Raw genomic sequence first — 27,083 nt, 5'->3', positions numbered from 1 at the left:
CCACAAGCATTTCCCACAATTATTTGGGCACACCGGATGTAGGAAAATGAAACAGCAAGGAAAATGTGTGAAAACTCTGAACAGTCCATTCTTTCAGAAACTGTCAGGCACTGGCAAACTGCAGTAGATCAAAGTAAAACAGAGGAGGACGTTTCTTTCATCGTCTCCTCTGTTCCTCATTGCCTGCAAATCGTTCTGGCAAAGGCATACAGTATATGTGACTTGCATAATTATTTAGGTAAACCCTAGTCACTCTGTCTGGAGTCTTTTACAAAAGTAAAGACAAAAGAATTTGGTGGGATGTTATGTAATTGAGACAATGTGGGGCAGGGGTGGTGTGACGAGGCAACAACTAGTGATGGGGACGAGACCGCCTATGCCGAGTCCAAGTCAAGGCCGAGTCTTTGAAGGGTCGAGTCCGAGTCGAGACCGAGTCCGTTGGTTTTCAAATTCAGTCGAGTCCGAGTCAAGACCGAGTCTTTGAGGAAGCAAGTCCGAATCGGGACCGAGTCTTTAGGAGTCGAGACCAAGACCATAAAAACATGTCAGTTTTCATATTCATGATTTAATATCACCCCAGTTAATAATCAACAGTTAGGCCTACAGACTAAGCTAGATTGGGAATTGTTTAGAGGAGCAGTCTTAACGTCTTAATATGGACTATGCTTTTACTATCATTAAAAAAATCCCTACCACATGCATCATCTTCTGCCTATTTTTCTAAACTGCTTCAACAGTGCTGCTCTGTCATCAACATGTTAAGCCCACCCTGACTTTTTTAATCATAGTTAGGACATGCAGAGCAAATTAAAATTTTCTAGTGGTATGTATTCTAGTGGACTAGACCGCCTATGCCGAGTCCGAGTCAAGACCGAGTCTTTGAAGGGTCGAGTCCGAGTCAAGACCGAGTCTTTGAAGGAACAAGTCCGAGTCGAGTCCGAGAAAGCAGAAAACGGTCTCGAGACCGGACTCGAGTCCGAGACCGGACTAGAGTACTACATCACTAGCAACAACATGGTTACTCAAAAGATTGTTTTATATATGTGTGTGTATACAGGAGGAGCCATATATAAGCTGTATATAATTTCTCTAAAAGGATAGGTTGATTTAAATAGCAGACAACAACTTGAAGGGAAAAATCTCTCAGGCTTTGGCATAGAGTGTGTTCATTCCTGCCAACAATTTTGCTGAAGTAATAGGAAATAAAATGCCATATACACATAATGAAACCACTTGCAATCCCCATTTACACATAGTGAAAGGAAAGAAACACAATTGCATGCAAATAACACTATGCACAATGATGGGTTTGTGTCAGAATCTAACCAATTAAATTTATTTTGGCTAGACATCTACTATAACTGCGCTTGACAAGTGAGCATGATATGGTTAGTCAGCATACTACATAAAACTTTTTTAAAAACCCAAACAAGTTTTATAGGTGCAGAGATGCTTCATTGTGTGGTTAGTGGTGTCGAGAAAGGTACCCTGCATTTAACTAACGAAGCACATTTAACACAGAGGGTTAGCCGCTATGCTAACTAAGCAAGAATCTCTCATTTGGAACCTATTAGGTAAATTAGCATCCTGCTGTGCTGAGGAATGTAGTATTTACCTCCAAAATTGCCAATGCAAAAGCTTTAAAACAAGTTACGTTCAACATAAATGCTGATCGTCGTTTGTTTTTCACATCAACTGACTGCTACTGTTGGCTAGCAAGTAGATGAAAAGATGCTTCGGTGAATTTTCATTGCTTTACTATAGGACTCAAAGGAAAAGGAATAGGAGTAATTATAACTTAAATATGGCGGCTGAAGGAACGAAAAAGCCAATTGACAGACTTTTTGTATGAGATTTAGGGGCCGTTTACTGTACATGACACCATTTTTAATTAAAAAACTGAAAACTTTTTATGTTTTGGTCGTTCATATACACAACAATAGCGTTTTGGGGGCCTGAAAACCTTTGAAAAACGGGATTCAAATTGCAAGATTTTGAAAACCATACTGTCTCCATGTAAACTACAAAAAACGCTAATTTGTGAAAATGGTGACATCAAGCTCATGCGTATTACGTGTTCAGTCTATAAGCATGTAGTGTTTCTTAACAAAGTGACATCGCCAACTACTGGCCTGGCATGCATAATACTGCATTTTTTTTCGTTTTTGCAGATTTGTGTGAATCCGTTGTAGTCTGTACACAAAAAAATGCAAAGGAAAACCATTTCCATTTTTAGTACATTGTTGTCGTGTAAATGTACTCTTAAGCAGTGAAAACATAATATTGAAATATATAATTGAAAAGTAATACATAGAAACAGTTTTGAAGATTTTGGTCTTTCCCCATTCAGGCATAATTGTATCTATCCATTATATACATAGAAAACAGCTGTCCAGGAATATTTCCAAGATACCTTGCCTCCCCTTGTTCAGCTGTGCATCTGAAAATCTCATTTAAACCTGAAAATAAACAGATTTTTGTTCTTATTTTCATTCAAAATGATTCTAAAATATTAAAAAGTAGAAAAATCTAAAGTTTCACTAGTGGTCTGAATTTTGGATCCCACTTATTTGCCTCTCATCCGATCTCGCCCATGGGCAGCATGTAAATCAGGACCACTGCTGTTTCCATTTATATATTTTATTTATTCTCTCCCCAACCAATTAATATCTCATTTTTTAATACTCATCCTCACCATCTCACTCCAACATCTTCACCTATTCCTGCCATAACCCAGCTCTTCACACAGTGGCTTCTGGGATTTGTCCTGTCTCCATTTCCCTGACTCAAACAAACAGCTGAATGACACACATTCACGTTACACATGTATTCTGTAGACATGGAAACCCTTTCCTAGAAGCAGAGGCATTATTAACTGAGAGTGGGTGTTTGTTGTATAAGAAAAAGTCTGAGTTTATATATAATACACTCCTCTTTTTCAGCACAAAATAGATGACCACATAAATACAGTATGGTGTTTTATTACATAACACATGTGTTAAATTATTGAATACTGGTAGTACTTTCAGTTCTTGCGTTAGACAAAAATTGTTTACATCAATGCAGTTCTTTTGGCATACAAAACATAGGCAATGCAGGATTATATCCAGTGCTAACACTGTGACTATAGTCAAAGTTACACCACATATAGAACTTGATTAACTGGCACGAGTTAGCAATCTGAACAACTTTAAATTAAAAGTGCACTTGAGGTGCGGAATTTTTAAATAACAAGGAAAAGACACATTACAAATGCAAAGATCACAGCACAACCACTGGTCTCCATGCGTTTGTGTGAGCATTATTACTCCATTGGATCTGTGTAGTGGAATAAGGTTTATATGACATTCTTAATATCCTGTTCCTGTTTTTCAAGCTCATTTAATTGATCCAATAAAAACAGTACTAACTGGTACTCCAAAACAGGACCCTACTTAAAGCTAACCCATGGTTTACCTGATTAGATTTACAATACAGCATTTTACTGATTGATTACATAAGCATTCTTACAAAGAGTAAACTACAAGCAGTTTTCAAATCAACAATTATATATATATATATATGTAAAAATGACATTCTGATTGTAAATTATAATTAATAGTCAAAGGCAACTCAAGGGTGTTGCTGATTCTGGACTCAGGGTCACATTGTAACAGATGGGAACATGCTTGGTATTCAGAATGGATTTATTCTTTGACCTTTAGATTTGAACTCAAAGGAACACACTCTGAGGTGATTTAAGACTTTGGTAGTAAAATGGAGCATGATTTAAACATTCCCTACAGTTTAAGAGCAAATGCTATACAATTCATTTTGTCCATACTGTAATCAGCAGAAAGGTCAAACAAAATGGCCATTTACTGGTTTTGTAACAAAGTTGCTGTGGTTTCAAGCTTTTGGATTGTTTTAGCTAAACAAACTTTGGTCCACTTCAAAGTATTAAGGAAATGCCAAATGTGAGCATTTGTGCACTCTTTTGAAATGCATTCAGCAAGGATGCATTAAATTGATCAAAAGTGTGTGTATTGTTGCAAATGATTTCTATTTCAAATAAATGCACTTGTGAACTTTGTATATTCAAAGAACTCTGAAAAAAATATATCAAGGTTTCCACAAAAATATTAATAAACTGTTTTAACACTGATATTAACAGTGTTATTGAGAACCAAATCAGAATATTATAATGATTTCTGAAGGATCATGTGACACTGAAGACTGGAGTAATGATGCTAAAAATTCAGCTTTTACCATCACAGGAATAAATTACATTTTAAAATATATTAAAATAGAAAACAGTTCTTTTAAACTATAATAATATTTCACAATATTACCGTTTTACTGTATTTCTGCAATATTAAATGCAGCCTTGGTGAGCATAAGAGAATTCTTTCAACAACAAAAAAATCTTGCCAACCCCAAACTTTTCAGGGGTAGTGTTAGTCTCTAGTCTCTATAATCTCTAAAAGCTTAACAAAATGAAAGAATGAAATTTTTAAATGAAAGAAATGTACTGACGTATGCAATAAAGTTACTGACTCAATAAATAGTTGTGCTGAATCAATAAATGCCATTACAGAAAAGATTATGATCCCACATAATTTGAAACATGCGTCCATAAACATCTACTGTACACAACCTGACGTAGAGTCTTAATTCATTAATTCAGGATTTTCTTTAACTCTGACCGCTCCACAGATCTAAGCTTCTTTTCCATTGCTGACCTCTTAACCTCAAATTAATCAAAGCTCAAAGTCTGCAAACAAAAGCTCAGTGGTGAATAGAGGACCAGACAAATCTCCCATCAACACCTTTGGCTTGCTAATCATGTATATATTATCACAAAAAAGTCACATCATCCTGCGACTGCACCCAGCGCCAGTGTGCGTCATACTCCAATTGAACTTTGCCATTCATTTTGCAGCTCTCCAGCTCAACTTTGCCATTCTTATAGGGTTTCACTTTAGGGCTCAGATTCTTCCCCAGCTTCTCAGCGAGACAGGCCCTGGCCGAATCTGTGCTGACCATTTGCTTTACTGATTTGTCCAGGATTCCATTGGTCTTGTTGGGTTGGTATGGTCTCGCTGTCTCAGACGCTTTATTCCAAACCTGAGCTTCTTCTTTAGGGGCATCGGATTTGACTTGTGGAGATCTGGTAACAGATCCAGTGGAACTGCCCATGCCTCCTCCAGTACTTCTGGAGCCATCTGTCCCTATAGGGGCGGCACACAGTTTTGAATCAGTCCCACTGGAGGGGCAGTACTCATCCAGATCATCAGCTAATGTGTCCAGATAGCTGCCAATGGAAATGTTGTCCAGCTTGTCATGTGGGTCCTGCAGACTGCTCCAGCTGCCCCTCCAGGAGGTGTCAGGACCCTCCCCTAAGCTGTACTGGCTGCTGGTCAGGCTGCTGCAGCGGCTGGTGAGCGCGCCACGCTCTTCCAGGAGCCATTTCACTGCCTCGATGCCCTCATGCAGTGCTAGCAACTGGTTCAAGATCTTGACATCTGCTGCTCGTAGATGAGCCTGTGTAGAGGAAATACACATGGACATCAAGAGCTTTTTTAACAAACATAACTAAAATTAAACGAAAGTACCCTTTAAAATAAAGATTATTTATTAGCATTTGTGGGTCCATGAAGAACCTTTAGCATCCACGGAACCTTTCTATTGCACAAAAGGTTCTTTATAGTGGAATTTTTTTGTTTGTTTGTTTACTTTTATTGTCCCCCTTGGGGGAAACTAGTTTTGCAGCAAAATTTAACAGACATACAGACAATACATTGAAAAACACAATACATAATACACATCGCACACATCATAGTTCATATATATATATATATATATATATATATATATATATATATGAACTATGATGTGTATATATGATGTATATATATATATAAAACACAAAAAATTGCTCTTTAGATTATTAAAATGCTTAAAAGGGTTCTTTGGGGACCCAAAAATATTTCTATACTAATAAAAGTGATCAGTTGACGTAACTCAAAAAAGTGAAGAAACCTGTTGCCTTTATGTTATTAAGTAAATAAACTCAATACATAGTTGAAAAAATTAAGTTATGTGGAATTGCCAAGTTCACTTGCTTATTTTTTTTAATTACGCATTAAGTTAATTCCTTACTAGTTTTAAGGCAATGGGTTTCCTCACTTTTTTAAGTTACGTCAACTGATCAATTTTATTAGTATAGAAATACTATTTTTGGGTCCCCAAAGAACCCTTTTAAGCATTTTAATAATCTAAAGAGCAATTTTTTGTGTTTTATATATATCTCACTTTTTACAGGCCTCGCTACGTAAACACCCTTTTGGAACCTTTATTTTTTTAAAGTGTATAAAGGAATAGTACACCCAAAATTCTGTCATATCATGTACATTTGCAAATATTCAAATATTGCATGTCAAAAAAAAAAAATTAATATGCACGTTCAAATAATGTGAATGAAATTTGATTTGGAAGATGAAAAGATTTATTTGGTCTGTTCTTTAAACAAAGCTATTGAAAGGCTCTAAAAGACATGGGGCCTCATTTATAAAATTGATGCGTAGAAACCGTCCTACATTTGATCTTACGATCATTTCTCTCAAATGTGCGTATGTGTGATTTAGAGAACAAACATGTGCGTACGCCTCTCTTCTAGAACTGCAGTTCTCCGAGTATGTATGAGTCGTACAGGCCACTTTTATGGTGTGTTATTTTTTGTTGTCATTTTGTCACATAATAAATGCTCTAAATGAGTTCTTATTAGTGCTGATTGTTGTGTTTAGTCTGGGGTTCATAAGCATGACTGGAGTCCTGTGCTGACTGAGGTCCATTACAGTAAATGCTGTTGAGATTTATAGATCTTCCTGACAGTATCCATTCCTCTAGTGAAGCACTCTTCTCTTCCTAATTCCCACAGCAAATGGGCTAAGCAGTTTTCATCTGACACATCTACACTTGATGGCTAAATAACAGTAAACCTTAGCGTACATATATATACGCTATATACGCTAAGGTTTACTTTTCTTTAGACATCAATAAAAGTATACAAGTATATATTCCATTTGGCCAAATTAATAAAGAGTAGTGGATGCTATTGGTCTTATATATGACAATAATACATTAGATCCTTCCTTCATCATTAGATCTTGCTTTTGGAATGCATTCTCATTTAATGAGGTAAAGCATATCTGTCAAAATGTGAGGGATTCACATTCCTTCAGAAGTATGTTACGAAGCTTCATTTGGCAGCAGTGAAGCATTTTTGTCAGGAAGATGTAATATGATATACAAAGTCCTGAACCCTTCTGACTGACTGAATGGCTCTCCAGCCCATAAAACAGTGCTCATCAAATAGTCAGTGCTTCCTCTGAAAGCCACAGTACTTTAGCTCCCACAATCCCTGACAGATTCTGCCCTGTCTGCACCCCATCAGCTAGTCACACAGCACTTTAGGTAAACAGTTCACCTAAACATGTAAATTCTGTCATTATTTACTCACCCACATTTCGGTCCTAACCCATACTTTAATTTCTTTCTTCTGTGGAACACAAAAGACGTCTTCGTCTTACTCACCATTCATTTTTACCACATTTTTCCATTCAGTGAAAGTGAATGATGATTGAGGCCTAACTTCCCTTTTTGTGTGCCACTGAAAAAAGAAAGTCGTTAAACGATTACATTTTCAATTAAAAGGAGGACATCTAAATGCAGATAATGTTCTGAATCCCAATAGTAAATCAGTTTAAGTGCACCAATCCAGGCCTGTCATAAATGGACAGCATACTCTTATGCTATACATTCAGCCTGCTGTGTAATTTAAAGGCCATAGTGCACTGCTGACGTCAACCACACTAATTACAGTACAACCAAAAGAGAACATTTCTGTAAAAGAGCGTGGGATACAAATAGAACAAAAGAGGCAGCGAGAGGGGGATGGGAAATAGAGCTGAATTTAGAAGGCAAAGATAAACAAGCTTTTTTTTTTACAGTAAAAGATGTAAATATGTAAAAGACGAGAGAGATTCAGAGAACAGACTGTAACAACTCTGCTCTGGTGTGGGTTGGGTTGGGTTAACGTCAGCACAGCACCTCAGTCTGAGTTGCTGAGACTAATGAACATACTCGTAAATATTCTCCCTGTCTCAGCACTGATGTGGTGAGCGCTGATCTGGCTGTGCCCAACTCCAGCCTGTTTGCATATGCACATGGAACTGGCTGAATTAAACATACACATACTATGGGGTTAGATTTTTGTGCTCTTATGCTCACCAAGGATGCTTTTTTTTTTTAAATAAAAAATACAGTAAAACTGTATTGTGTATTTCATTGTGAAATATTATTACAATTTAACATTAATGTTTTCTAGCTTAATATATTGTAAAATTTATCCTGAATTATGACAAAGCAGAATTTTCAGCATCATTACTCTAGTCTTCAGTGTCACATGATCCTTCAGAAATCATTCTAATATGCTGATTTGGTGCTCAAGAAACATTTCTTATTATTGCCACAGTTGAAAACGGTTGTGCTGCTTAATATTTTTTTTCCTGGAAACCTTGATATTTGTATACCTTTTGATTGTTTTCTGGATTCGTATAAAGTTCAAATGAACAGCATTTATTTGAAATAGAAATCTTTTGTAACATTACAAATGTCTTTAATGTCACTTTTGAGAAACTTAATGCATCCTTGCTGAATTAATGAATGAATAAAAAAAATCTTACTAACCCCAAAATTTTGCATGGTACTGTACAGTGCCCATTACATGTGTATATAGAGTAAAACAGTTAACACATTTCAAATTTATACTGTCAGTTTTTGGGATTAACAAACGCATTTACTTACAGGTGTGTCTCGAAATGTCCCGTTCACACAGCAACTTACAATAGCGCCTCGAATACTGTCTGTATGAACATGCAGTGGGAGTCAAAGTAATAACAAAGATGGTGGCATGCATAAGACTGAAAAGTCTTATCATACACTTTTGACACGACAACTTTCCAAGAGACAAGAGTTCATCCACCAAATCTTCAATAACTGACAGCAGCTTTTATAACTGGTCGGAGAGTCACACATAGAACGCAAAACTGACGGGAACAGCTCTTAACCGGTGGAGACTGGATCTAGAACCTTCAAATGACTCACAGCTCATATCTCTGTCATTGTAAGTTACTGAAACGACACATGAAAACCTAAAACCACATTTCGCTGCTGTGTGAACGTGGCCTTGAATAACTCTGATGACTTGAGGCCATAGTATTTTGTTTGTCCAGAAAAGTTCAAACGAAAAAGATAATGTTAAAGGAGTAGTTCACCCCAAAATTAAAATTGTTATCCCATATGACTTTATTTCTGTGGAACACAAAAGGAGCAGTTTGGAAGAATTTGACTGGTTTCGTATTCCCTTGCAACTGAACTGACTGGTGCTTTCAAGCTACAAAAAGGACACAAAAGCACCATAAAGGTATTATAGGGTACAACAGGGCTAAAGGCGCACCGGGGTAAAAGGCGCATTTGACTTTATTCTCTTTTAAACCATTAGATGGCACAAAAATTCAGCTCAGAGTCAGCACTTTTCTTAACAACCGCTTTTTATGATGCATGTGGAAATTTGGCTGATCCTTGACGCGATCGCGGACAGCAATGCTAAGTTGATTTTGTGCTAATTTGATCTACTATTTAATGTTTTTTAAAATGTTGTAGATTTATGTAGCAAACATCAAATGAAAATTGATGTCTACATTTTGAGACAAAGGTCTTGTTAATGATTTTCAGTTTTGTTCAAGGTAAATAAAGCATCATTTTTCCAATTACGGAATATGTAAAAATATGGTATTTGCAGAAAAAAAAAAAAAAAGTTTTTAATACCCAATCATACACTGTGGAAGTAGTGAAAAGCACGATTTTCTTAGGGTGTGCCTTTAGCCCTACAAGTTTTCAAATTATCTTCAAAAGCCAAAATAATAGGACTTTATGAGAAACCGACCAAAATGTTATGTAGTTATTCAAAGATTTTCATCCTTTTTACATCTTGAAAGCTCGCCATTCATTGTAACGTCTTGGTTACTGATGTGTAACCCTTGTTCCCTGATGGAGGGACCGGAGACATTATGTCCCCCCTACCACAACCCTGAACCACCGCTGAATAGCCGGGGTTTTCATATGTACGGGGGAGTGGCTTGGCATGCAAATTCCACTCGCCAATTCCATTGGCAGTTTTTCTAAAACTCAGAGGTGATTGGGGCTCCCAAGCGAGACCCCATTTGTCAGTCGATATAACATTGTAGTGACTAACAGATGGGGAACTGCACGTACAAGAGCAAAAACTATTATTCTTCAAAATGTACCTTGGTTTTCCACAAATAAAGAAAGCCACATGGGTTTGGAACAAGTAAATAATGACTCAATTGTCAGACAGATTTCTGGGTGAGCTATACCTTTAAATAGACCGTATAAAATGCTAAAGAAATTAAAATACTGTCATTGTAACCTAATGCAATACAGTGCGGTTGCTGCAGTCATCTTATGTAGCTTCCACATGGAGCCACACACTGACCCACAGACTCTCCTTAGGGAGAACATTCCACAGTGTCTGAGGCTCACACTGGAGATTCTCACAGCCAGAAGAATTCCACTTCCCCACTCCTTAAAACCATAGTTCATACGTCTTGTGTTCTAATCCCTGGAATTCTGGAGAGCTCATTTTCCATGCTGTGGTGTCCTGCTCAGTTAAGTATCACACGTAGCTCTCTCCGTGTGTGTTAAAAGGACTTTATTTTTACTCAGTGGCAGAGTAACAATAAGCACAAATATAAATAAAGATATTTTACTACAATGCATATTTTCTTGATCATGACTCAATGACTTTAGAAATAAGTCCTTCAGAGATGAGGAGGCTTTCAAGCATGTACTTAGGTATGTGAAGAACATTGACGTTGCCATTTTTGGCCATGCCATTGTTAAATACTGTAGTAAATATATCTGCTACATAAAAAATATTAATAAAATAAATTCTAAAGTAGAAATTATCTTTAAAAAAATTTTACACACAAGTTTGCTATGTTAAATGGCAATTACAACATACAGTAGTATAGTATAAGGTATGAAATATACAAGTCGCATGGACTATTGACTATTATGGTGCTCGTTTGTTATTCTTGGAATTTCACATTCAGGGTCAAAAATGAAACAGGGCAGGGGACAAAACCCCCCAGATATTAGTGTTTTTGATAGTAATTTATTATTCCAGTGAAGTTCTGGGTTTACTGCCTAGATGTAGACACCATAGTGACCTTTAGTTGTCAGAGAGTTGTATTTGCTGTCTCAAAGGCGAGTGATGTTTTGCTACTAAGTGGTTTTGGATGATAAAAACTGAAGTCAGAAACTAAAGTCAGTTGTTTAAACACTGATTGTGAAGAAAACACTCTCAATACCTGCAAAACTGCAAATCTGCCATTACAGTGAAGAGCTGTATAATCAAACCTATAGTGACAGCCAATTATTTAAAAAATAACAGAATGTTTATTATATTTTGCTCATTATTTAAAGCTAGTTTACTGTATTAATATTAAATTGATATGATATAAATAGCCACATAATTGTCCAGATTTAGAATTATATTCAGTTAATGGATTCAATCAAAGTATTTGAGATACAGTAAATGTGTTTCTTCATTAAAAATACTCTTGAAAATCAACTTATGGGGTGAATGAATACATTTCAGATGCTACCGTTCAAAAGTTTGGGGTCTGTAAGAAATATTGTATGCTCATCTGCATTTATTTAAATGCAAATACAATAAATACACTAATATTGTGAAATATTTGTACAATTTAAAATAACTGTATTCTATTTTAAAGGGACAGTTCACCCAAAAATGAATATTTTGTCATTACTTACATTTCATTTTTCTTTTGAACACAAAAGAAAATATTTGAAAGAAAGAATGTTGGTAATCAAAAAGTAGCCATTGACTTACAAAGTGTTTTTTTCTTCCTCTACTAAGGAAGTCAATCGCTACCGTCAACTTCTTACCAACATTGGTTTGGAACAACATGGGGGTGAGTAAATAATGACAAAGTTTTCATTTTTGGGTTAACTATCCCTTTAATGTATTAAAAAACAATTTATTCCTGTGATGATGGTAAAGTAGCATCATAAATTTTCAGTATTTTCAGCATCATTACTCCAGTCTTCAGTGTCACATGATTCTTTAGAGATTATTATCAATGTCAGAGAGGGTGTGCTGCTTAATATTTTTGTGACATTTATTAAAAATCTAAATCTTTTGTAACATTATACATGTGTTTACTGTCACTTTTGATCAATTTAATGCATTCTTGCTGAATAAAATTAAAAATAATTTTTGGAGCGGTAGAGCGTATGAGACAGCAAAATATTTCAGGGGCATCACAGTTTACACTCTTTCTGAACTCATTTAACTGCAGCTGTCTTTTGCTCCTGACACACTGCAGCTCTGACAGGATTGACAGCATCTCTTATATTCCAATACATCACCGCTGTCTCTCATTTAGCACGACACATGCACTCTATCTCTCTGCATTCCTTCCTTACCTCTACGTCCTCCCACTCTCCCTTTCAACCTTACTGCTTCTCTCTTCCTCTCTCCCTCATTTCCTCTCTCCTCTCACTCTATCAGACTGGAAGAGTCATCTCCCTTTCCTCCATCTGTCAGCACACCTTCCCCCTGTGTTTCCCATCTGTGTGTCAGACAGGGAGAGAGAGTTGCTGAAAGTCATCGAGCTCTTTCTTCACGCAGATCACAGACATAAGTAACAAGCTGTTTAATTTCACACTTAATTCAACTGTTTTAAGGTCAAATGTGATGATTTTATCATAGTAATGATTTTACTAAAAAATGTCTGCACTGTCTTACATCATACTGGTGTGTGTGTGAATGAATGGTGTGTGTGTGTACCTGATATTCCCTACATTATGGGGACCAATAGGATAGTTATACCAGTAAATTTTGACCTAATGGTACATTTTTTGTCCCCATGGGGAAAACGGCTTATAAATCAAACTAAATTAAGTGTTTCGAAATTCTAAAAATGCAGAAATGTTTCTGTGATGGGTGGGTTTAGTGGTCTGTATACAAATTATTACATCTATGGGAAGTCCCCATAACACATGGAAACCAGTGTGTGTGTGTGCGTGCGTGCATGCGTGCATGCGTGCGTGCGTGCGTGTGTGTGTGTGTGTGTGTGTCAATAGACCACAGCAGTCCGGGTGACAATGTCACAGTGTGAGGTAAAGTTCAAAGTTCTTGCTGTATCTCATGACTATTTGGGAACAGTGTAAAATGGCATCAGGGGAACAGTAAAACTACATCAATTCCTAAACACCCAATTTAATTTCACTCTTAGAAGAAAAGGTTCTAGGTTCTGTCAGGCGCTTCATAAATAGAACCTTTTAGGGGTTCCCATCATGGGATTATTTTATGAATTTAGTTCTAATTAATTAATTACGAATTAAACAGCTCGTAAACATGCTTTATTGTTAGAACAAATTTAAATAACCTGTTAAACATGAAAGTATAAAGCAATCATTTAAGACATTTCTCCTTATAGAACCTTTTTGGTATAAAGACTTCTTTAAAATTTAGTCAAGGCCTCTAGGGTTCTATCTATCTATCTATCTATATAGATAGATATATAAAAGTGTGTATATATATTATATATATATATATATATATATATATATATACTGTATAATGTAAGGGATAATGTAGAGCTTGAATCAGCCTGAAGGGGTTGTATTCGCTATAACAACCGCCTCGCTCTACATTATCCCGCTTATTACATGGCTACCTACAAAATAAATCAATAATTTGACACAAAATATTGATTTAAAAAGGAGTTTATTGATTTAAAAACGATTGTATTGCTTCCGCTAAAGAAAATAGTCCGTTCCGTCTCTATGGTTAGAATCCTGCGTCCATAGCAAAGCTCTGTTTTTCATGGCAACAGTGTGTTATACTTAGCAGCGGTCTGTTATCAAGAAATAAGCATAGACAGTAAAAGAAATGGACACAGCGACCCCATTGGATTCAACGGAGAAAAGTCAATTAGAAGCACTCACTTCCTGATGGCTGAGCGTACTGCGCAGACTCAAACTGAGCATCGACGACGTAGATGTGACGTGAGCAACCTGTCTGTCTTCTAGTAGCTGTGCCAAGAGAAATCTGAATCATTCCCTTCCGAAACTTGTGGAGACGGAGAGTGTGAGTAGGAGGTGTCCATAAGCTAGGAGCAGGAGCAACTTTTGCTAAGTATTCTGATGAATTATTTTGTCATTTTACCTCCACGTCCCCCCAAATGCCCGCGAGCTTCTCCTCCTGTCTATACGGTAATTTCTCTACTGTGTGACAGAGAGTCGCGTGGTTATGACGCAATTGTTAGCCTATTTTTACAAAAACCGCTTCTACAGGGCCAAAACGTAAGATACAAGGTAATGGAGCCTTTTATACATTTTCGTGTTTCTTTAGAAATAAATAATGGACAAATGGAGTCTTTAAACACCTCAGATGTAAAGTTATTCGCTATCAAAGTGACGCCAAAATAAATGGGAGTCAATGGAACAGCAGGTGATGGTCTGCTAATCAATGGCGGCCCCCCTGGGAAGCTTCAGTGTCCGGCCGATAGATTACCTCCTTGGAAATAACAGACCACATTCTACATTAGAATTCAAGCCATGTAATAAAGATACAGTATATAAAAGTATATATGTAAGGGATTATGTAGAGCGAGGCGGTTGTTATAGCGAATACAACCCAAAGCGGATATGTACGTATAAAGACCCATGTATATGATTAGACAAAAATATTAGGCATGTTTGGTTTTTATTTCTAACTGTTAAATAAACAGGGCTGTCAATTGAATAAATACACTACTGTTCAAAAGTTTGGGTTTAATAAATTGTTTAATGTTTTTGAAAGAAGCATGAATTACCCGTAGCAGATCTATACAGGTGGAGCTGGGGAAGGTGGAGGGTTTCTGAAAGCACACTGCACTGCTGCAGAAAATGCTGACCAAGTATAGAAGGTAGAGCAGCGAGCTCATTGGCTACTGATACAGCAGGAACCAATCAGCTGTGCCCTAGAGAATGATGTGATTGCTAGCAGACTGAGTTAAGGATCTATCAGTCTGCAACCTATCAGCATCTAGAGTTTCATGACAGAACTTTGTATTTAGATGTTCTACACAAAGAGTACAATTACTTGATTTGTTAATACAAAATCTACATAATTGCACAAAGCTGTCAAGACACATTCACCTTTTTATGCAGAAAACCACTGACATGTTAAGATGTCTTAATCACAGAGGTATCCGCAATGATCATCATGAGATGACAAATTAATAACACTGACTTCCAAAAATCAGAAATTCAACTGGCAGTAGCATAATCCATGACAGCTTTGGGGCCTTTTACAAAGTCTCCCACTCAGTAAAGAGCACCATAGCAACAACATCAGGGTCCATTTGCGTAATGGCTCTGCATTCCACTGGGGAACAAGCTCATTTCCCTAACTACAACAATTCTTTATACAACCAACCGAGTGCATCTATAGCCCAAGAGCTTGAAGTTACAGTATGAAGCATGAACATTAAAAACAGCAGCAAATCTTCTACCACAACTCAAGCAAGTCCTTTACTTCAACATCATCACAGATATGTGGTTGCAAACAATATATCTGCTCATTAAAAACACCATTGTCTAGTATGACAGTTTTAGGGTCATGTTGCAGTGCTCAATTTACTGTTTGGCAATGCTGTGAGAAATGATTTTGCTTCTGGTTGATTTGGTTTGTGGAATGTGGGTTGGGACCCTTCAAAATGAGAAAACAACAACAACATGCTGCAGGCTTCTTCTTGGGAGTTGTGTTATGAAAAGATACAATCATAGTCAGTATATAAGAGATTTACACTGGAATTTTGATATGGATATTGGATATATTGGATATGTGACAAACCCAGAAAAAAAGGGAATCTGGGAAGCCAGAGGCTTTATGTTTCATAAAGAAGAGAAAATAAATTCACCTCTTCAAGTTGCACATCTGCTATGAGTGTCATCCACATACATTTATAAAACTTGCACATGCATTATACACATTCATCTGACTGTTGTCACACTCTCCATTCATTTTATAGTCATTTTTTTCTGAATTCATAAGATGAAGAGTACAAAAGAGAGGGACACATTATCAAATAATAGTTTATAAATCAATAACCATAAGAATAGTTTTGATTTAAATAACTAAAACTAGTTCATTGGAATATACATGTAGATCTTACCATCTCCATTTTAAGTTTTCGGATCTTCTCATCCAGTCCTTTCTTCTCTGTCCCATTATTGTCAGTCTGATGATGAGAGGTCATTTTGTGCTCCTCTCTCATCCATTTCAGGAGACCCTCTGGGGTCTTTCTCCCCACTTTTAACTCCAGATCCTTTAAATCTGGGACTGATTCACAGGTATTGCTCTCCTCCATGATTATACAAAGGATCTACTTGAAAGAAAAGAGGAAAAGGGGAAATAGGCTATTGCTAGACTATTGCTCTGGGGAAAAAAATGCAGCTCCTTAAGTTTTGATTTACACCCCACTGATATAGACAGTATTATGCATAAAAACATTATGCAATACTGTGATTATTTGACAGTCATTATATTATTGGTGAAATCCGCTTATGCCTTAAAAAAAACACGCCACAAGCGACAACTGAGCTAAATGCATCATCATACGTGAGAGTGCCATACCTGATTAATATTCTAAACATTCACACGACTGTTTTCTTTTCCAAACGAAGCCTATATGATCTCCTTCAGTGGGAAAGACAGACCACCTGAGCATGATGCGAGTCTCTCTGAAGATTCGTCGTTTAAATGTATCCGATCGGCTTGCTGTTCAAATTCCTCGGTTGTGCTGATGATGCCATGACTGTGTTGAGGTAAACTGTGTATGTGATGCTCGGAGATGAAGTCAGGGTTGGACAGAAGCTCTCTTACAAACTGGATGTCTGTCCTGATGTTGCTTGAATCACTCGGTTAGACTGAATTCCACCTGCATGACAGCGAGCGGAGCGCAGAAGTTCACTACCGTAAATAATGGACTAAACGCGACCGTAAATTCACTCCCACAAGTTAAATTGGAAATAGCAGGCCTACTTTATACAACAAAGTCCATGTGATACCTTATTTATCGGATGTTATTTTTAATTAACCCATGAAAGCAATCCCAGATAGCAAAATATGTAGCAATGATGAAGCCCAGAGTTGTTCAAATGTTGCTATCTGGGAATGGACTCTTTTCACAGACTGTGATGACACGTTTTAACGGTCATCAGTATCGTAAATCCTAACGCTGCTGTGAGGGTATTTTTAATATAGCCTACAACGGCTGCGGGAGTGAGGGTAAAATTTAAATCTTTCTCTCTTCTGACTGCCGTTATCAATCTCTCTTTTCCCCTCTCTTTTTGAAAGTTGTGAAAACACTATTGTGGTTTTTCTTTTGCTATTTGAACATATGGGAACACAAAAACTTGTGCCAAGTAGCGTCTACATTAAATAATATAGGCTATACGCAGAATGATTATTTTGACGAGATTCTGTTCAGACTGGACCTGTTGAATATCAAGCACTGTCTGCTAAACACACCTCAGACTGACAATGTTTCCACTAAAATCCTATTCGTAATCTTGCCAACCGTAAGTCAGCATAGTAAATGGTGAGTTGACACTGTATTTCCATTCCAGTGAAAAAAGTTGTGGTCTGTAACCGCATATTAGCCTACCACATGGCTGATATTCCTGGTTTGTTTTGTAGTTGCATATAGAAAGAAAACAGGCCTACAGATTTATAGACAAGAAGTATGAGTCCTTATTCTGTCTTGTGTCATACTAATGTTCTCTTGGGGCCAGGAGCTTGGTCAAGATGACATCATTAAACATCTGCTGGCTGCACGATGAGGATCTCCCCTCTGTTATAGTCATTAGGGACGAAAACAGAACAGGAACGTGAGGAGAATAACCTCACACACACAACAGACCCATATTTCCAGTCTGAGGTAACCATTAAAATGTCACTGTTCATCCATGTACTTTAAAATGGGAGCTTAATATATAGAATTGACTGCACTTTGAGGTAGGCTACTCATGAGATCGACCTATTGCCAGCCAGATAGTTTATGGAAATATAAAAGATATATAAAAATAAGATCTATATGCATATACTTTTCTAATATACTTATAGGCAGTGACTTTGAAGATATTTTTCACTGTGATGATGAGCAACACTGAAAAAAAATTTTCCCCAGCCTACCACTTCATGTCTTGATTACTTGAATGACACAAAAGATTCCTGTGTACTGCTGTCTCTTTGCAGGCATGTACTTTATATTTAGTGAAAGGATTCATTCTAGTGGTCATAATGGAAATTGCACCTAATGAAAATAATGAACTGACTTTTATGTAGAATTGTGTTGCTTGAAAAGATCAAGATGATTGTTTTGTATAACTGTAATATTTTAGAAGATATATAAATGATTTTAAAAGGCATAGTTTACCCAAGGTGACATATTAATGCATCTTTAATTGAAAGTATATCAATAACTTAACACACAGTTTATGTTTGTCATTAAATAAAGATTGTCCCATCAGACTTTGAAGTATTTATTGATAATGGAATATTTATACAGTAATCAATATGGCACCACTCTTGGTCCCCATTTATTTTCATAATATGGAAAAGAGCAGCTCAGCCATTCTGCTGAACTTCTTTTTTTATGTTCAAAGAAGAAAGAAAGAAAGGCATAGGCCTACACGTTTAGAACAACAGAAGGGTGAGTAAATTATTATCATTGTTGTAGTCTTTGGACCTTAAACCTGTAGTCTTTAGACATTAAAGGGATAGTTCACCAAAAATTTAAATTCTGTCATCATTTACTCACCCTCAAGTTGTTCACTCAAACACAGACCAGGAAGTTGTGAATTACCAATAGCTTTTGCACACACTTTTGCCTTTTGTTATCGTACACGCAGATGACTGTTTTACATTTCTATCATATCTGGCAGCATTTAAAATGGTGTTCTTTCTGGCACCATGTTTTGCTGATTCATGGTAAAAGACAATCCCTACATGACATGACACCATGGTGTGTCACTCAAATTCAGAAAGCAGGAGTCATTCTTTACACAGTTACTGAAGCAAACGCCCATGTTTTCATTTGAAATGAACACAGTTAATGTAAAAACTGCAATGTTGGGGCGGAGAAACCTGTTACAGGAAGCAAGAAATCACATGTTCCACAACTTTCCTTAGTCATGTCTCATTTCTCCTCCTCTTTAAACCTGTATTTCCTGTCCCACTAATAAGTTGTTAAGTCTGTCTTAGCCAGGCATCGTCAGTACGTGTGTGGGAGACAATGGAGGACAGCACAGAAGAGGACATTGAGTCTCTGATTGAGGGGATGGCCTACATCCCTGGCCACTTTCATTTGGATCTGAATCTGAATGGTGAACCCAATGGACCAGCCACGCTTCGGCACCAAGACACCCAGCTCAAGTGTGAGAGCCTCAGGGCTGAGCTCGAAGCTGAGACGGGACGACTACAGTATGCTGTGCGCAATATTCTGGGCCTGCTGGCCTTTCATATGGACGAACTGGAGACGGCAGAAGAGGCCTTTCACAGCATCTGCCAAGAGGATCCAGAAAACCTCAATGCCTGGGCCAACCTGGGTTACGTATACGAACGCCTGGGTCGAGAGCTGGAAGAGGGGGAGTGCATGGAGCGTGTGGCTGCCCTCATGGGGCAAGAGATGGGGGAGTACCAGGCAGACTGCAGGCTCAGGGTGGCACGATGCTTGGCTGAACAGGCGTATGTACATCCTCATGACGTGGAGCTGGAGAGGGATGAAGATTTACGGGAGAGACTGACAGCTGCGCTTATGTTATACAACCGTGCACTCGATTACGGAGAGGAACTGGTGAGCACATTACAGTTTCAGGGAGTCATAGATATGCAGGAGAGTCAATATTTTATATTTAAAAAAAATGAATTATTAAATGTAAAAAATGTTGAGATACCTTAAATATCCAACTTGTTATCCAACAAAGTTAACTAAACTTAATATTTTAAGTCAAGCATGAAACACATACTTTTTTTAAGTTGAAACAACACATTATTTCTTATTCTAATGTTGAATTTTAAGTTGTGATAAATAATCACAGCAGTCATTTTTTACAGTGTACATATCATTGAGTTTTTGGGGAGTCCCACCACATGATATTTTATAACTAAACTTGGCCAAAATTTAGCCCCATCTGATATTTTAAGAGACTTACTGACTTTGACAAACAGTCATGAGGGTTAAATGAGGCATTTTTAGTAGGCTTTTTCTTATACTGTTTCTTATGATTCATTATGACATTTTTACTTAATGCCCCTTCCAAAAATATCCCAATGAATTTGGATTTAGAAATTAAAAACTTATTCATCATAGAAGAGATGTGTACAAGCAATTGTATGTAAACTGCATTTTTAATGTATTTTTGAAAGAATTGTCAGATATAGATAGACAAATATTTGTCATGTCATTGAGCCAAGAAATATTTCATATCACTTTAGATATTTAGCCATATCACTTTAGAAAAAGAAATCTATAGAAAAATTGGAAAAGGTACTGGGAATGTTCTGCCAGGGCAATGTTAACCCAACACAAAACACAATACAATGCACAGTTCAAAATACAGTGAAAACACCTGTGAGAAATCAGTGCGGGAATGAACACAGTACATCGAGTGTTTTAGAGTGTAACATTGTTCTGTTGTTTTATTTCTTACAGATCCCAATAGAGGAAAAAAGAAGTTGGTATTTCAAAATGGCAACAATTTACATAAGGTATTTACATAAGTATTTTTCCGACACCTACCTGTTTAGCTTCATTTTTAACACACCATCCAACATCTGATTGCACATCTAAGCATTTGAGTCAGCTTAGACATTCCTTATCATGAACTTAAACATTAATAGGCTGATCTCAACCTTTGTTTGTTTGTTTTAATAGGTTAGATGGAATTGTGAGGGATTCAAAAGACATTGACCTAACAAGACTGACCTATTTTAACAAGGGCCTCAAGTTTCTCACAGAGACTCTACAATCTGACAACACACATCTCAAAGGTAATTTTCATGCATTATCCATGAAGATTGGATTTATTGGTTACACTGATGATACCATTAATCAGGTACAGACTATGGTCCTCAGAGTTGTGAGATGTAATGTCCAGATAATGCATTTGCAAATATTAGATATGAAGTTACAAATGTGATTTATAAAGTTGCAATAATGCAACTATGAAAACAAACACATCATAAGTATTTTGCAAATGGCATGCAGAAAAAAATTTATATTGTGGCCATGAATTATTAATTCATGTCCACGATTTCGACGAATAGCTACCTTTTTATCAATTAGTTCCCTTGTTTTAGATAAATCATGATCATGTTGAACTAATTTGTTCCCTAACTTGAATTTAGTTGAAATATGGCCATAAGTGAATTAAAACTGCAATAAGGTGTTCAGGAGGCATGGAGGGGCCAAGAACAGAGAAAATTCCCCGTTTTTTGTTTTGTTTTTTGTCCATTTCACATTGACAGTACTCACTGGCACACGTTCAAGTGCTTTTTGTCCGTCTATGGCATTTTTGCATTTACTTCACTCTTACCTTGAGGGCCCTGACAACCGGGCACAGGCCCCATTGGCCCAATCCATTATCCACATTACATAAAAGGAGAAGTAAGAGGTTTCACAGACCAGCCTTTCTAGTTTTATGTTGCCACATGTCACGCTTGGCTTTTAATGACTTCATATCAGCGTCCTGAGCAGATCTCAGATGTCAAGGAATCATTAAGATGTCTTTATATCTCTCTTTACTCTCTAGCCATGGCCTGGTGTTATGTTGGTCTCATGCTGGAGCGGACGGAGGAGTTCTCCACTGTGCCAATGTCAGTCCATGACTGTGGTTTCTCTGGATCTGACCCTTTGACGTGTTATGGATCGGTAAGGATGTCAGCCTAGGAAAAATTTAGAATGTAGAATGTTTTATTGTAGTCAAGCTAATCATATTTCAGTCTTGAGGTTATTTGCACACATTTTCTCTGTATCCACAACATGTCCCATGACGTGTAACTTTGTTGATTCTTGACACAGGTGTTAGAAAGATGAGTTTAGGCTTGTTTGGTTACATAAGCTGATAAACTGAAAAGCTTATAATACTTTGACTATGTGAGTAATAATGCAGTGTAAAGGCTCTAAATGATTAGATTTGTTCTCACTTCTGATTTTCACAGGCCATTAAGCTCGCCACAGAGGATGCATTCATACTCAACAGGCTAACGGACGTGTTCTTCCTGTCAGGCAAACTGGAGATGGCCATAGGTATCTGTAACATGGCACTGAGTGTCCTGCCTGATGCAGAACTCAACTGGCAGGCGTACTGTACACGTGCCAAGGTAAGAGAAATATTACCTCCCCCCCAACCAACAATTCATTACAATTGTCAAATATATTTCTTTGTATTTACATGTGCCTATAAAAGTACCGCTCACAAACATTGAATATGTTGAATCGGCTGTGCATTTGTTTTTGTATAACCTTGAATCACACCCCAGGATAATCTACAAAAACAAATGTTTCTGCAAAGACAAAGAAACACCAATTTTGTGACTTAAATATTAAAAGGCAGACTAAAAATTATAGTTATAATGTTTCCCCAGAAAGTGTTTGGACATTTTAAATGTGTGAATTTCATATCTAAAAACCAATCAAGTTAGACACACTTTAGGTAACACTTTATTTTACAGTGTCCTTGTTACATACGTTACATGTACTTACCATAGTAATAACAGTAAATTATGCATAATTACATGCAACTAAAACTCAACCAAACCCTAATCCTACCCTAACCCAATAGTAAGTGCATGTAGTTGCTTAATATTACTCAATACTTAAATATATAATTACACTGTAACAATGACACCTTAAATTAAAGTGTAACCACACTTTATATTCTGTCTTTAATTACTATGTACATACAGGGTCAACAGTGTAATTATAGATGTAGTTACAGAACTTAATTACAGCTGGAATTAAAGGTATTTTAAATATATAAGTACATGATAAGAGCATTGTATCAAATTATTTTAAAGTTAGTAGGTGAAGACACAAGTGGGACCAGGATATTTTTTGCCTACCTTTAACTGGTCTCAAGTCATTGTTGTGAATGAGATGAGTTTCCCTCAAGTTCACGCCAGGAGCATTTAGCCTTTCATCTGTAGCACAAGCCCCAACCAAAAAAGTGTCCCCCCATTTTTTTGGTTTTGGATATATTGATATAAATTGTCTTTACAAGTTTTGTTTCATACAATGGATTAGGTAACGATTACCTCGTCTAGCACTCATAGATAAATATTGCCTCATCCAGTGTTTTCTGTCGTCTAAAGTATTCTGTTACAGTGTGAGAATCTGCTGCATATGATTCAGTGTGTGAGTGAACTCAAACTGAATAGCAAACAATTTCAGTCCTTTTTGCAAACTCATTTGACCCTTTCACAAGTGATTCGATTCGTTACTGAGGCTTGTAACAATTAACGACCAGAAAACTGCCAAATACTTCTCTTAATTTTGAACAATATTAATTGTATTATCTAAAACAAACCTCTGCCTTTTTTAAGATTTTGCTTAAAATGGCTAAGGTGTACAAATACTTGTTGGGGCCACTGTATGTGATGAATTTGTGTTCAGGTGTACCTCTTCTTTTTTTTCTCTGTCTAATATTGCTCTGATAGTTTTAATTCATCTCAAAATATGTATTCTTTGCCCTTTTCTACCTTCTCTCCAGCTTAGTGTCACCACTTATGCAAAGGATCTTGATAAAGCGAAGTGTGGCCAAGGTGGAATCCCTGACCGTCAGATTCTAAAAGAAGCTCGTGCTGACCTGGAACGTGTTTTGGCTGTCCGACCCTGTTTGAGGACTCATTTGGAGATGGGTCAGGTAGTTATGAGAACACAAGATAGCAGTCACAAGTTTGGAGTAATTATTTGATTTTAAATGTTTTTGAAAGAAAACTCTTATGCTAACCAAGGCTGCATGTATTTGATGAAAAATACAGTAAAAACTGTAATATTGTGAAATATTATCACAATTTAAAATAACCGTTCTATTTGAATATACTATAATTCCTTTGATGGTGAATTTTCAGCATCATTACTCCAGTCTTCAGTGTCACATGATCCTTCAGAAATCATTTTAATATGCTGATTTGGTGCTCAAAAAACATTTCTTATAATCAAAGTTGAAAATGCTGCTTAATATTTTTGTGAAAACCTTTGGTAACAATTTATTTTATCGTGTCCTCATGTTACATGTAGTTACTGTAGTAATAACTAATAATGATGTATTACATTATTATATCCCTAAACCAAACCCTAATCTTACCCTAACCCTATAGTAAGCCCATTAAGTATTATTACATAGTACTTAAATGTATAATTGCACTGTTACACGGACACCTTAAAATAAAGTGTAACCAAACCTTTTTTTTTTCAGGATTCTTTGATGAATAGAAAGACATTTATTTGAAATACAAATCTTTTGTAACATTATAAATGTCTTTACTGTCACTTTTGATCAATTTATAATAATAAGAAATGTTTCTTGAGCAGCAAATCAGAATATTAGAATGATTTCTGAAGGATCCTGTGACAATTAAAAATATCTGTTCTATTTGAATATACTTTAAATGTAATTCCTTGGATGGCAAAATTGAATTTTCAGCAGCCATTACTCCAGTCTTAGTAATGGCTGCTGAAAATTCAGCTTTGCCATCACAGGAATTACCAAATATATTCAAATAGAAAACAGTTACTTTAAATTGTAGCAATATTTCACAATATTGTGTTTTTTACAGAATTTTTCATCAAATAAATGCAGCCTTGGTGAGCATAAGAGACTTCTTTCAAAAACATCTTAATTATTCCAAACTTTTGACCGGAAGAAGTTACTAATATAGTTACTATGCAGTTTAAGAGCATAATATCCATCTCTCCACTTCTCTCAGGTTTACTACTACATGGGTGTTGATGCCCTACAGGAGAGCCTGTTGGTTGATGAGATGGCGATAAACCAGGCCCTGGTTAGTCTAGCTAAAGCTCTGCAGTGTCCTCTCGGCTCTACAATCTCTAAACTACAGCTCCTGCGGGGTCGCTGCCTGCTGCTGAAAGGAGAGGAGCAGAACGCCATCGACTGTTTCAGGAAAGCGCTTGAACTGGAACCCCCTAGAGTCCAAAACACGATGGTCCTGCGCTGCCTGCTACAGGCTATTCTTGTGAGCTTCACCCAATGCGGGACAGACACAGATCACACTATAATCCAATTAGAAGAATGTTTAAAGGAGGCGGAAGAACGATATGGAATAGACGTTGTTCAGACTGAGTTAAAAGCACTATGCCGAGCACATACGGATGAGGTGACGGAGCTCTCAAAAGATCTGATCAGGAAAGGAAGGTTGGAAGTGGTTAGAAAGTTGCTGAGGAGCGTACAGCCACAAGGGAAAAAGTTTGCACTGGGCAGGTCCATTTCTATTTGAAAGGAGCAATGGGAAGGTGACTCCAGATAATGTCCATGAGTTGTGCATGTTAAGACAGTAATTAACAATAATGCAGCTAACTATTTCAAACTAGAGGTATTCACTTCTGTTAAAGCTGAGAGATGGACAAGGGAAATGTATTGTAAAATCCTAAATGTATTACTATGGTGTTAAAGATCAAAAAGTCACATTGGAATGTTGTCTTTTGGCTACGCTTTCCTCCAGCACATGCCACGAAGTGCGAAGAGCCAGTTTGACTAGAAATAAGTGTTTTAACAATGTACTATGGGGTTCAGAGAAAGTGCAGTCACATTAGCAAAAAGCACATGAAAAAAACAATTGTCCCATTGTCAATAGCGTTGGGATTTATGAAGCAGAGCTTACACAGGAGTCACTTACAAACCATGCAGCTTTCTGTTGGTCAAATTCACGTTAAACTTGAACATGAGCAGAAGGACATTTTCAAAACTCCCAATCACATGGATTCCTATTGGAATGACTGGATTCTGCCCTCAAAATTTCACTGAGCAATGGTAAATGTTACCACACCTTGAGACCACATTCAAAATCTGGGACTTTTTTCACATTTAAATCTACAAGTAAAGGAAAAGTTTTAGGAAACCTCATGATTAAAATATTTAATAAATACTGCACTATTTCTGGGTCACTAATAAATAAGCAAATTTGTGAAATTGATCATGTGCACCTCTTAGGAACATTCTCGAACCATGCTGGATAACATGATCAAGTTAGTTTTACACAGATTTATGGTTCATGTTGGCTTGAGTACAGCTGTTTTTAAAGCAAAAGAAGATTACTTTTTTTTCTTTTTTTATTATGTTGATTATATCTTGTAACAAAAATGTCATATTAAAAAAACATCCTAAAAGCATTTGGTATCAGTCTTCTGGACACACTGTACAAACCCTTTGAATCACAGATATGACACAAAAAAGTTTTGCTCAATACCGTAACATTCTGACTTCAGGAAACATACCTCAAGCAAATTCAATTAAAGTTTTTGGTTACTCACTATTAACTAGTTGCTTTTAAGCATGCATATCACTAGGATATTGGCTATTTCTAAATACTTATAAAGCACATTAATGCCTTATTCTGCATTGCCATACCCAATACTTATAAACGTAATATAAACGTAACAACTACCTATTAATTACTGCTTAGTAATTAGGAGTTTATTGAGGCAAAAGTCATAATTAATAGTTAGTTAATACTGAGAATTGGACCCAAATCTAAAGTGTAACCATTTTTATTTTTCAATGGCATGTTTTCCCCCCACATCTATTAGAGGAATAGTATGGAATCACTTCCATACTTCCACAAGAAAAAAATTATGGAATCATCTTTTAATTTGGATTTCTGCTTACACAACAAGCTGTTGGAAACATGGCTCTAATGA

General features: G+C 36.7%; 2 protein-coding genes across 5 annotated transcripts; one reads left to right on the top strand and one right to left on the bottom strand.

The window, feature by feature from the left end:
* Positions 1-2,659: 2,659 nt before the first annotated feature.
* Positions 2,660-17,140, bottom strand: lurap1 (leucine rich adaptor protein 1). 2 transcript variants are annotated; one of them, XM_079883913.1, is made up of 3 exons: positions 16,778-17,140; positions 16,317-16,529; positions 2,660-5,523 (listed from the first exon to the last, which is right to left on the bottom strand). In XM_079883913.1, the coding sequence occupies exons 2-3, from the start codon at positions 16,509-16,511 to the stop codon at positions 4,837-4,839; spliced, it is 882 nt and encodes a 293-aa protein (XP_079740039.1). In that variant the 5' UTR covers positions 16,512-16,529; positions 16,778-17,140; the 3' UTR covers positions 2,660-4,836. The 2 variants fall into 2 exon arrangements, with proteins under 2 accessions (XP_079740039.1, XP_079740038.1); XM_079883912.1 differs by having other exon boundaries at positions 16,317-16,526.
* Positions 17,141-17,566: 426 nt separating this feature from the next.
* On the top strand, positions 17,567-26,988 carry ttc22 (tetratricopeptide repeat domain 22). 3 transcript variants are annotated; one of them, XM_079883690.1, is made up of 10 exons: positions 17,568-17,744; positions 17,938-18,083; positions 19,409-20,000; positions 20,859-20,914; positions 21,081-21,196; positions 21,958-22,076; positions 22,367-22,528; positions 23,917-24,069; positions 25,136-25,679; positions 25,740-26,036. In XM_079883690.1, the coding sequence occupies exons 3-9, from the start codon at positions 19,440-19,442 to the stop codon at positions 25,661-25,663; spliced, it is 1,695 nt and encodes a 564-aa protein (XP_079739816.1). In that variant the 5' UTR covers positions 17,568-17,744; positions 17,938-18,083; positions 19,409-19,439; the 3' UTR covers positions 25,664-25,679; positions 25,740-26,036. The 3 variants fall into 3 exon arrangements, with proteins under 3 accessions (XP_079739815.1, XP_079739814.1, XP_079739816.1); XM_079883689.1 differs by having other exon boundaries at positions 17,567-17,744; positions 19,413-20,000; positions 25,136-26,988; XM_079883688.1 differs by having other exon boundaries at positions 17,567-17,744; positions 19,399-20,000; positions 25,136-26,988.
* The last annotated feature ends 95 nt before the right edge of the window (positions 26,989-27,083 follow it).

Source organism: Squalius cephalus (genome assembly GCF_949319135.1).
Source record: "Squalius cephalus genome assembly, chromosome: 10".
Lineage (NCBI taxonomy): Eukaryota > Metazoa > Chordata > Actinopteri > Cypriniformes > Leuciscidae > Squalius > Squalius cephalus.
Note: the sequence above shows the minus strand (reverse complement) of the source record. Positions and strands in the feature narration are given on the sequence as shown.

Excerpts from the sequence above, each read along its gene's own strand:
- lurap1 (XM_079883913.1), bottom strand. The coding sequence starts at position 16,511 with ATGGAGGAGAGCAATACCTGTGAATCAGTCCCAGATTTAAAGGATCTG. Across the intron at positions 5,524-16,316 it reads GAAAACTTAAAATGGAGATG|GCTCATCTACGAGCAGCAGA; the intron begins GTAAGATCTACA and ends TCCTCTACACAG.
- ttc22 (XM_079883689.1), top strand. The coding sequence starts at position 19,440 with ATGGAGGACAGCACAGAAGAGGACATTGAGTCTCTGATTGAGGGGATG. Across the intron at positions 20,001-20,858 it reads TCGATTACGGAGAGGAACTG|ATCCCAATAGAGGAAAAAAG; the intron begins GTGAGCACATTA and ends TATTTCTTACAG. Across the intron at positions 24,070-25,135 it reads CTCATTTGGAGATGGGTCAG|GTTTACTACTACATGGGTGT; the intron begins GTAGTTATGAGA and ends CACTTCTCTCAG.